General features: G+C 38.9%; 1 protein-coding gene across 1 annotated transcript in view; it reads left to right on the forward strand.

Annotated features, from left to right (window-relative positions):
• DNAH9 (dynein axonemal heavy chain 9) overlaps positions 1-12759 on the forward strand; it is a 529624-nt gene that overhangs the window by 200375 nt on the left and 316490 nt on the right. The window contains exon 23 of the mRNA XM_036755666.1: positions 10045-10197. Coding sequence (XP_036611561.1) covers positions 10045-10197 — 153 coding nt within the window. The remainder of the gene's footprint in view (positions 1-10044; positions 10198-12759) is intronic.

Genomic DNA, 12759 nt, shown 5'->3' on the forward strand with positions numbered 1-12759 from the left:
TAAGATATGCTATATCTTCACACACTGGGCATTCCAGACAAACTAACCTTCTTCTGACTCCTCATACATGACAATCCGTCTCCCATCTCTGTACCTTTTCAGTGATTGTTCCCCATGCGTGGAATATATTCCCTCTCCTTTTCCTCTTAGAATCTCTAGTTTCTTTCAAAGCTTAGGGCAAGACTTATCTTTTTCTTTTTTAAAAAAATTTGTCATTTATTCTACTAAATATTTCTCAATTGCATGTAAAATATTTTTAACATTCATTTTTAAAAATTTTGAATTCCAGATTTTCTCCTTCCCACTCACCCCTCCTCCACTGATTGAAAAGGCAAGCAATATGTCATTTATACATGTGAAGTCATGCAAAACATATTTCCATATTAGTCATGTTGCAAAAGAACATGCGTACATGCACACACACACACACACACACACACACACACACACACACCCTAGAAAAATAAAGTTAAAAAAATGCATACTTCAGTCTACACTCAAGAGTCTCTCTGGAGGTAGAAAGCATTTTTCATCATGAGTCCTTTGGAATTGTTTTGGTTCATTGTCTTAATCAGAATAGCTAAGTTTTTCACAGTTGCTCATCCTTACAATATTGCTGTTACTTTGTATAGTGTTCTCCTGGTTCTTTTCATTCCATGAAGCTTTTTTTGATTCCCCTAGATGGTATCTAGTGCTACCTCACACCCCACTTACACACCAAATACCTTGTGTTCATTTCATGAAAATTACTGCCACTCCAAGGCAAAATATGGACTTTCAATAAAATAGAGGACTTTCAAGCTTTCTCAGTGAAAAGACCAGAGCTGAATAGAAAATTTTACTTTCAAACACAAGAATCAAGAGAAGCATGAAAAGGTAATCAAGAAAAAGAACAAGAAAAAGAAATTGCAAGGGACTTACTAAAGGTGAACTGTTTTGTTTACATTCTTACATGGAAAGATGATGTGTATGATTCATGAGACCTCAGTATTAGGATAGCTGAAGGGAATATTCATATATATATGTACATATATATATATGGTTATGTATATATATGTACATATATATATGGTTATGTATATATATGTATATGTGAGTGTGTATGTATGTATGTATATATGTATATGTATATATATATAGAGAGAGAAAGAGAGAGAGAGAGGGCACAGGGTGAGGTGAAGATGAAGGGAAGATATCTAAAAGAAATAAAATTAAATTAAGGGATGAGAGAGGAATATATTGAGAGAGGGAGATAAAAGTGGCAAGAAAAAGCAGTTCTGTAGGAAGGGAAGAGAAGTCAGGTGAGGGGGAATGAGTGAATCTTGCTCTCATCAGATTTTATCTGAGGAGGGAATACCATACATACTCAATTGGGTAACTTACCCCACAGGAAAAAAGGAGGAAGAAGAAGATAAAAAAAGGGGGGATGATAGAAGGGAGGGAGCAATTCAACATAGGCCACATGCATATCATTATGTATAACCCTTCCACAATACTCATGTTGTGAAAGACTCACTATATTTTGCTCCTTCCTAACCCATCCCCCTTTATTGAATTTTCTCCCTTGACTCAGGATGATGAGTCTTCCTGACTCCAGGCTTGGTATTCTATCCACAGTGCCACCTACCTGCCCCAGAGTCAAAAGACTGGAGTTCAAATCTGGCCTCTGACACTCACTAGGTGTGTGACCTTGGGCAAGTCACTTAACCTATGTTTGCCTTAATTCACTGGAAAAGGAAATGGCAAACTACTCCAGTGTCTTTGCCAAGAAAACCCCGTACGGGGCCACAGTCAGATACGACTGAACAACTGAACAAGCAATGGGTCAAAGAGGACTAGGAAGGAATAAATGAAAGTGGGTCTTTTGACTCCCCTGTTCATACAGATACTGTTCTTGGCTAACAAGCTCTACTGAACTCATCAATGAATTAGGAGGATGTCTACCTGAAGCATGTGAAAACTTCCCCTAGCAGAATGAACAGATGAGAACAATTTGTTCCAATGGCCATGAAGATGGCTGAAGCTGGTGCTCTGGAGCACTTAGAGTTTTGTCATCCACTGCATCCCAAGTCATTAGTAGTCATCTTAATTTTTGTCTAGCCCCTGGACTGCAATGACTTTGGAAGAGAGGATGGGGCTGACAACTTTGAACAACACTGCTTCCCTTAAGTACAATTCACCTGCAAGTCATCACCCTGTGATGTCATTGATCCTCTAAAAACAAGTACAAACAACAATAATTTAAGGAAAGGTGCAGCAAAAGGACTTTTGTGTGAGAAACAAAGAGGAGAGCATCTTGAGGAGAAGTACAGTTGTAAGGAGATCTGAGTAAAAACAGCTCCTGTCTGAAACAAAGTCCTAACTGGGGCCTTGAGCTGTTTCACAGCAGCTAATTTATAATATATATAATTTATAATTTGGTGGGGTTGGAGTACAGAAGCTTTGAAATTCACTTCCAGGAAACTCAATCTAAGAATTGTTCAGGAGTGTGGGGAACTGATACATTATTTGTGTCATATCTGGCAGAAATGTGAAGTTCAGGTTTTTCATCATAAGATAGAGGTGGGTCACTACACATGAGGAGCCGATGATTTGAGGCAAGGGAGATGGTAGAAGGTAGAAGCTGACAAGAGAAACTACTTCCAGAAGCTGAGATAGCAGAAGCCAGAGGACAAAACACAGAAGCTGGTGGAGCGAAGGAGCTGACAGAAGCACAATGCAAAAGATTAGAGACAGGCAGGCTTTGTAAGTGATCTGATTGGAAGAAAGCTCTAAACCTGTGAGCTGACTGGAAAAAGCAGAATCACCTGCTACTTGAAGAGCTGACTAGGGAAGGTTTTATTTCCTCTTAATTACAACTACAGCTTCGGAGAGGGACAGCCCCTCGGAGACTGACTTACTTTTACCTTTACTGCCTTCTATGACTTGGAAGGGAAAAACTCCTCAAAGTCCATAGAGGAGGCATGATTAATTTTTAATTTTCCAAGCTTTAAGGGAACTGCATTTCACTGAAAGAGCATAACACAGCTTCAGTGCCCAGACAAGGGAGCAGACCTATAAGTAGCTTCACAGAATTCATGCTTAAGGTTGCTGTTTGCTAAGAGAGCTCAACATTGCTTCACAGTAGAGGAAAATAGCTTTGTCCATTAGGGGAGCAGGAAGGCTCAGAAGAGCAGCCCCACCAGAAGACAGCATTTGTGCTCACTGTTCTCTATTTTTTTAAATTTTATTTTAGACTCAAACACCAGAACACAAATACAGAATAGAGAAAAGAAACAAAAACATATCACAAACTTAAATATTGAAACAAATACAAAGTAAGAAAGCATACCATGTACATAGTAGAACATAAGGGAGCATTCAAAATATGTAACAATAAATTTTCATTTCAAGAAAGTCTGTAGGATAAATACTACATGTTGTATTGAGAACTGTCCATCTTTTCTTTGCTTCCTTGTAAGTTTTCTTTTGTTTTCTGCTCTGTACTTCATTTTGTTCTTTTTTTCCTCACCCTGACAGGCAACAATTAAGTACGGATATGTTTTCTGTAGCTGTAGATATATACGTACATACATATATGAACATATACTTTCTAAAACATATCCTACTCCTGATCTTTGTTTTGATGTTTATGTACGTCTCTTTTTTCTTATACCTCCTGCCTCCTCTACTCTACTTCTACCCACTACCTTGCTCTCCTATTACTTGCCTACCCCCTCCAAAGATCCCTCGTCTATCCTTCCATTCCCATAAACCTAAACACCCTTTTATAACCCCCTATAACCTAGTCCCTCACCCTCCCCTCTAGAGATCCCTCCCTTATCCTCCCATTCCTATTCATCTAAACACTGTTCTATATCCCCCCCACCTGTTCCCTCACCCTCCCCTCCAAAGATACCTCCCTTATCCTCTCCCTCCTCCCTATCACCCTTAACATTTTGTTTCCTCTGAATTTAGAAGACTCTTATAAATATGTATATATTGTTCCCTCTTAAACTCATTCCCAATGAAAGTCGTTTACCAGAACTACCCGCCCCCCTCTCTTACCTAATTCCTTTGTATCGATTGCACTTTATTTGTATAAAATAATTACTCTTTTTAGCTGTTCCTAAATGGTTTTACTTTTTAAATTCACATCATACTCAGGTTTATCCCAATCTTTCTTATGAGCTACCCAATTATTAATAAGAATCTTAGATATCATTTTACATATATAAAAAGTAAACAATCTCTCCTTATTGAATCCCTTGTAATCAGACTTTGGTATGTACCTATTTCTCTTGGTTCTTGTCAAATCTATTAAGTTCAAGGTTTTGTTTTTTTTTTTAAACAAAGTCTTGAAAGTCTGACAGTTGATCAAATGTCCATTTTTTTTTCATTCAGGATTATACTTAACTTTGTTGGTGTGTTGGTAAGCAAAATGGGCTCCTTAGCACTTAGTTCAACAAGTGTCCTTGAAGAGTTTGGCTTTGTCTCTTTTGAGTAATTCAGTGTATTTCATTGAGTCTTACTACGTGCTATGCCCCAGGCCCAAACCCCTATTAGGTGTAAAACCTTAGTGGGTTTGGATTGGCAACTAAGGTAGGGCCCAAGGTGGGGCTGGCTAAGGGGAGATGCTAACTCCAGAGCCATCCCCTATTAGGTGTTAACCTAACCTATGTGGATGTGAACTTCCCAGGGTCCTAAGGGAAGGGGATAACTCAAGAGCCAATCACCAGAGCCTAAGTTCTGGTCATTCAGACGACACTTGATGACGTCAAAAACTCTATAAGTGGAGAGAACACAGCTTGGAGATTGAGACTTGTTGGAGCCAGAGACAGGTACAGCTGAAGCTGAAGATAAAGCTGAAGCCAAAGGAGCTGAAGAGGCAGGAGCTGCTGGTAGCAGGGCTGACCCTCGGGGTGGACCAAGGAGTGCTGAGCAAGGGCTTGAGGCCAGTGGGTAATCTTCTTATTGGAGGGGCGAAGCACGAATATAATTCGTTTTAATGCCATCATGTTTTTCTGTAGCCTCCTGGTTACTCTTGTGAGGCAGACTTATTGGGCCTGGAAGCTTTTGACCAAGATATCAAAATGGGGACACTGGTTCATGGGTCTGCTACTTTGGAGCTTGAATAAATGCTTCAATTCTTCTGCCTTCTATTTAGAGAATTCCTTATATCCTGTGGTTCTGAACCATTCAGACATATATATGATTATCTTTGAAATCATAAATTCTGCCTTCATAATACAGTTGGGTATGGTATTTTCGGCCAGAGCCCCAGTTCTTTTGCTCTTCAATATATAGTGTTCCAAGACATGCAGTCCTTTAATCTCTCCGCTGCTAGTTTTTGTGTGATTCTAATTGTGGCACCATCATATTTAAATTGTTTTATTCTTATTGCTTTTAATATTTTATCCTTGAGCTGGGAGTTTTAGAATTTGATTATAATATTCCTATGAGTTTTCCTCATAGGATCTCTTTTAAGTGGTGATTGATGGATTTTTTTTCCTATTTCTGCCTTCCCCCCATGTTCTAATGCTTCAGGGAAATTTTGTTTAGTTATATCTTGTATTATTGTATCAATATTCTTTTTTTGATCATAGCTTTCAGTTAGTCCTATTATTTTTATGTTTTGTCTTCTTGATCTCTCCTCCAGATCTGTTGTTTCTCTTATAAGATGTTTCAATTTCTCTTCTATTTTTTCATTATTCATCTTTTGTTTAATTATTACTTGATGTCTTAAATTTTGCTGGCTTTGCCTTTCCCAGTTCTAATTTTCAAAGTGTCATTTTCTTCCTTAAGATTCTGGATCTCCTTTTCTAATTGGTTTACTTTCCTTTCATAATCTTGTTTTTCTTGGATTATTCTTATAGATATAGGTATAGATTTTAGTTTTTCCTCCATCTCTGTCACTTGATTTTTCAAGTCTTTTTTAGGATCTTCTATGAATTCTTTTGGGGCAGGTAACCATTTGACGTTACTCTCTAGGGTAGAAGGGGGTTTCTTTGTTTCAATACCTTCCTCTAAAGATGAACCCCAGTAGTTTATATAGAAAATACAGGGTGCAGTGGTTAATTATCCCTTGAAATTTACACGCCAGGTCACAGGGTGGTCTGGGGGTACAGGAACAAAGGTACTGACAGATCACAGATTCTGACTGGTTATCATTAAGTGGGATAATCTCACCTATTGACATTCTTTGGAGGAGTCCCAGGACATTTGCTAAACCAAAAAAGGTCTGAGTCCATTCTTTTTTATGCAAACTGGGGTTTTAGTTAGGGGCTGGGGGCAGGGTTCTCCTTAGCAATAACTGATTTTTCCAGTACCACAATAATAGCTTTCTATCATTGGATTCTTTCTTCTTTGCCTGTGCATTTTTTTTGTGGTAACAGCTTATTTTTGTAATCACCTCTAGCCCTGGGAGATGGGAAATGGTGCCTCTTGCCCTAGATCTTCAGTTCTCTTCTCTAGTCTGGAAACAAAGCCAAACCTCCAACCTCCTGTAATTGCCCACTGCCAGGAGCATTCTGCCCCACTGCTTCTGCACTCACCAGGTGTGCTGGTTCGTTCTCACCCCCACCACTCTTTGCTGCACGGCTGGATCTAGCATTCTTTGTCAGCAGAGGTTCCCTCAATAATCCGAGGCTCAGATGCACGACTTCCTTCACTATCCCAGGAGTAAAACTTCCTGTGGCTGGGGCTGAGACAACCTCCCAAACCAACTAACCCCAGGGCTTGCAGCTTGTTGTTTAAGTGGCTTGCCCTTGTTGTTAAAGGGGACCCTAGCCTGCAGGTGTTTACACTTAGATGACTCTGTTGTTTTGTTTTTTGTTTTTTTTTTCTTCAGGAGGGGGGGGAACCATTCTGACCTCTCAGTATGGATAAAGGAACCTTAGCTCCTGGTAAGAGCTAGTGGTGAGATCATGCCTAGGTTACATGTGTATACTTACATATGTCTATGTTATCTTCCCTAATAGAATGTAAGCTCCTTATGGTGGGAACTACTTAATTTTTGCCTTTGTATCCTTTAGCCAGAGTCTGGCCCATAGTAGGCTCTTTTTGGTTTTCCATCTAGACTCAACAATTGCCTGTTGATTGATTGATTGACCATTAATGGATGACATTTGACAATCCTTTCAGATCATTTGAACCCCAATATTATCCAAAGCATCCAAACTGCTTTTGCTCTATTCTAAAAATGCCCCTTTCCATGTCAGCAACTTCAAAGACCAGGTAAGATTGACAAGGGGTATCTTTCCTGTTGGTGACAGGATATCTGCAACCAGGACAGTGGGATTTCCCTAATCTTGATATTCTAGATACATTTGCATCTTGGGATCATAACCTCTAAGTGACCCTACCTTGTCAATTGTCTTGTTCAGCTAAGAACTTCCTTTCTTTGATATGGAGATCATAAACTGCAGTTGAGATTGTTACTTAAACCTTGTCTTTCTTCAAGTTAATCAGAAGTCTGCTTCTGATTCCATGATCATGTATCTGCTAGCTTCAAGGGAATAAACTATACGAATTTATATATCACCTAGCCTGTCTGCCTCCTTTAACCAAACTTTCAGGTCGTCACTGTTTCTGATGGCATATATGATTCCTCATCAGCATCTCTTGGAGCACAAGAAGCTGCTTCCCCCCATAAGAGATGGGGGGATAGTTTTGTTTCCACAGAGTTGAAAGCTCCCCCCACCAGGTTTAGCAGAATGTAAGTCAGGTGCCTGGTTAGAACTAGTTCTAATCAAAGCTCTGGAGTGAAAGATTAGAGGCTTGTACACATGCTTAATCCAGCCATTTGAGGATGGCATGACGAAGGCAGTCAGGGGTTGTATCTGGTCAATGAGGAGCCAGGCGAGAGATTCTAAGAGAAAGCCAATAAAAGGACTGGTGTCCATCTGAGTCCTTTGTACTCTCCTGTACTCTGTTCAGGGGATGTGCCCATTTGTTCACATGCCCAAATAAATGTAAAACATAATTAAAGTGCCCCTGCTTGGGTGGCAGGCATCCTTTCTCATGAGAAAGCAATACAGTTCCTTTTTGCCTTCTCTCAAGAATGGTCTCTGTCTATTTTTAATGTGAGTAGTGGTCTCTGACTCACACACCCCAGAGATGATCCACCTTTTATCTCTGTAGGAAGAACCTCATAGCTGTTATAGGCCCACAAATTTTGGGTGATACTTCCTGACATAGAATTTCCCTCTACCTCTTTATACTTTATTTCTTCCTCCTACCTTTGTTTTCCATTCCATCAAGGAACAGTTTATTCTCCTTAATAGATTGAAGAGTAAAAATGAGTTTCTGTTAGAGAACAGTTTTTACTTTTTAAATTTATAAGTGTTGCATGGTATTGTTGAAAGAAAAAAAAACCCAAACCACAAAAATAACACGCTCTATATTGTACAACTCATAGCAAAATCCTCCTTGCTATCAAATTCAGTTCAACAGACTTAATAAATGTCTGCTATAACCAGACACTATGCAAGGAGGAGGAGAAAGAGAAGAGGAAGGAAGGAAGGAAAGAAGGAAAAAAGGGAAGGAAGGAAACTTTCTTCCCTCAAAGTGCTTATATTCTACCTGTGGGGATAATAAAATATACCCAAGTAATATACACAATATAACAAAGTAATTTGAGGACAAAAAGAGTACTGGGAATTGGGAGTGTCAGGAAAGGTCTTGTGTAGGAAGTAATAGCTGAACTGTGTTTTGAAGTGTATGCAATCTATAAGGCACAGTTGAAAAGAGAGAGCCTTGCAGACATAAAGGGCTACTTGTGCAAAAGCATGAAGGTAAAGGCTAGAATGTTGTGCTTCGAGAAGCAGGCCAGTTTGGTATGAAAAATGTGTGAACGGGAGTAACATACAGATAGAAAAGATAGATGGAAGCTAGGATACATGGAGTTTTAAATGCCAGGTTGGGTAATTTGTTTTTTATTAGAAAGGCAATATGAATACTTAAAATATTTTTAGTCAGGAGATAGAATAAAATGCATTTTAGGGATGTCATTTAGCAGCTGGAATAGAGAGGGGAAAGACTGGAGTCTGGAAGCCCAATTAGGAGGCTGTTGTAATAGTCCTAGTAAGAGATGATAAAAGCTTGATGTAGGATAGAGACATCATGACTGGAAATAAGAGATGAATGTTAGACGTTTGTAAAGGTAGAATCAATAAGATTTGGTGAAGGAGGTTGATGGGGAGGAAAGAATATGATTCCAAGGCTGTGAACCTGGATGACTAGAACGATGGTGCTTCTATTAATACAAATACAGACGCCTTGTCATGAGATGCAAGATAGTGATTCATTGAGATCTACCAACCTTGATTCATCTTGTTGCTTTACTCCAGGATCTTCCCTCTCCTACCCTGGATACCAGATTCTTTGTCCTGGATAGTGAGGCTTAATTTATTTGACACAGAAAAACTACAGGACACCAAGCACTCAGACACAAGGACAGGAGGTGAAATCCAGAGATCTAGGGAGGGGTGAAAGATATATTTGGAAATGAAGATGATATAAAAACAAAAGAGAACAATAAACATTAAAAAGAACAACAACAAAAGAACAAACAGAATACCATGATAAGGTCAAACCTGCAAATCCACAAAGACATTTGTCTAGAGGGTGTCAGAAAATTCTATATTGAACCTGGAGAATAAGGTCCAAAGCCAAAGTGGAGTTCTATATGGAGCAAAGATAGGAAAATACCTCAGAGAAAAAGAAGTATGAAGTATAGGTGAAAGCCAGTTTATCTCACAAAAATGAGTCAATGATTGTTTTTGGCAGTGGCATTCTGGTCACACCCCTCTTACCTCTCACACCCCTGCTAGTCTCCTGCCTATTGCCCCACATGCTACTGTCATTCCCATTTCCACATTCTTCTCCCCAAGTGTCTTTCTCTTTCCACTGCACCAACTAGATCATAACTTTTCAAAAGATGAAAACTGTATCTTTCATCTCTTTTTGTTATATACACCACAGTATCTAGCCAAGTGATAGGTTTTTACTGGGTACTTTTTAAGGTGATAATTAACCTTGATGACATGCTCTCAACTTTTGTAGGTTCAGCACCATCTTTCCAAGCTGTTTGACAGTATGACTAGGATGAAATTCCAGGTGGACTCCAGCCAAAAACCAACCAAGAGAAGCCTTGGCATGTATAGTAAAGAGGAGGAGTATGTGAATTTCAGTGAGCCTTGTGACTGTAATGGCCAGGTAAAGTGGAAAAGCATTTACTTTCCCTCATATCCTCCCCTCCCATCCTCTCCTTTTGCTGATGTTCTAAGAAAAGTGCTGAGTTCTAAGATGATTAGTGTTAAGCTCGAGAGCTAGACATTTATGAGTGGGGCAAAACTATTATCTACTTTCTCTTCAACTACTGTGTGAAAAACCTTTTAAAAGCCTATGTCTTTCCTGTAAATATTCAACTTCATTTGACTTAAACCACTTTAATGCTGGATGTTACTCACAAATTCACATCTCTTTCTGTCCCAAAGAACTATTCACATGCAAAAAGGAACAAAAAAGCATCCAACTCAAATCAGTAAGATAGGAATGTACAAATTATCAATGATTAGTAATACCATATTTCAGCACATAATTGTCGCCACTGCATAATCATCACACCCTTTTTTTCAGTCTAAAAATTGGTTTATAATCTTTCATCGCGTAATTTCCGCATGGTATAATTCTGTTCTTCACTTGCTTAAAAGGTAAATAGAGCAGCAATATTTTCACTAGTGGCTTATGGACACACATTTATCTCTTGCACATTGCAAGCTGCAAGCCTAGAATTCTCAGTGCACACACATTGTCAGTATTCGATTTTAATGTATACTCATGAGTATTGCATGCATCCTAACCTTGCACCAAAGACAGTTTAGTAATAAATGATTTTTAAATAATATCAGCATAATTTTTAAGCTTCACGTAATGGTCTTAATCCACTTTTTTGCAAAAAAAAATTGGCATAAAATCTGTGATGATTATGCAGTGAAATACAGTGTTATGACAAACCACTTTGGATTTTCTGTCCCAGTAGGGACTCCAAAAAAATAACATCAAACATTTATATAGCACTTACTATGTTCCAGACACTGTGCTAAGCACTTTACAATTAATATCGCATTTGATCCTCACAGCAACCCTAGGAGTGAGGTAATATTATTATTATTCCCATTTTATAGATGAGGAAACTGAGGCAAACAGGTTAAATGACTGGTATAGGGTCACGCAGCTATTAAGCATCTGAGACCACATCTGAACCCAGCTCTTACTGCCTGCAGATCTGGCTCTCTATCCACTGCATCCTCTCATCCTGGGATACTCTCATCTATAGCAAATATTTTTCATCCCCCAGGAAAAATAATATCTTCTAGGATACTTCCACGCTTTAAGGGATACTAATCCCTTTAAGATCTTCTAGAGTCCTGAGAAATCTCTCATTCCCTCATGTCCCATCCTTGCACAGGTAACACTGAGCATAGGGCTACAAATTAGCCTCAGGTACTCAGCCTTTCATACTTCTACTTCTTTCATACTACCAGTCTTTCATACTTCTGCTAAAACAGAAGCAGCTATCACTCCCTTAGGAAAACTTAAAGACTTTTGCTCTCTGAGTGGTCCAATAAAGTGCTGAAAACAGTATAGCAGTTACTTGCCCCTAGAACTAATTTGAGTGCATGTTCCTATGAGTCATAATCACAGTAGTGCTGGGCTTATCCCTGGATTACACCTAGTCCTCAAAACTCTTAACAATAATCTATTTTTTTATATCAAGAATGAGCCTGAAGATCTCACACTTGTGCCAGGGTAGGACTTGGGCTAAAAATAGAAGATTACCTCCTCAGCTTCAGCATAGAATGAAGAAGCAATGAATCCATGAATTTATTTGCCCAGTTTTGACACATATTTGGTTTCTTTTTTGGTCACTCTCACTTTACTGAGAAGCCTGACCAATGTTTTCTTCTGCCTTGCCACTGAGACCTAGTTATACTCCCTGGACACACTGGCCTGCTGTTATTTAAAATTAGGATCACCTTGCATCCTCCTGAAGAAAAAATATGTCCTTTACCCCTCTGCAGCCCAACTGACATGTATACAAACCGTTTTCTTTATTCTACTTTCCTTATGTATTGGGTATGCTGTTAATACCAAGTAACCTTTGGGGGAGGTTCACCTGCTTCTGGTGCTCTGCCCTCTCATCTAAAGGTGGAATTGGAATTCCCTGAGTAGGAAAATATCCAAAGCCCTATGCATACTCTTTCCTTAAAATACAGTGAGCACCTCCCCTGTTGAAGAGCCCAAACTTGGTCTTTCAATGATTCTGATCTCCAGTTTTCTTTTACTTTTCCTGATTTATAATTATGACCTCCTATAGGCCCTTTCCAACCTGAAAAGGAGCCCCTACCTTAAGTCACTCTAGTAGAATGGAAAAAGCAATAGTCACAATCAGAAGACAAGTGTAGATTTTTTTCCCTTAATATTTACTAGCTCTGTGATCATGGTCAATTCACTTACCCTCTCTGAGTCTCATTAAAATGGGATTAATAATACTTGCATGTACTCCTGTTTTAAAGAGTCATTCTGAATCAAACATGAAAAGTTCAATAATAAAAAGTATTATTATAATAATATTGAATGGCGTGCAATACTCCCAGTCAACATCTAGCACAGAGACTAGTCTTTCAGTAAGTCACAGCTAAACTGCCATTAGGTTACACTTAAATCATGGCCTAAAACATCAAACTTTATATTTATGTGATTTAGATGCAATTT

This window comes from Trichosurus vulpecula, chromosome 4 (genome assembly GCF_011100635.1).
Source record: "Trichosurus vulpecula isolate mTriVul1 chromosome 4, mTriVul1.pri, whole genome shotgun sequence".
NCBI lineage: Eukaryota > Metazoa > Chordata > Mammalia > Diprotodontia > Phalangeridae > Trichosurus > Trichosurus vulpecula.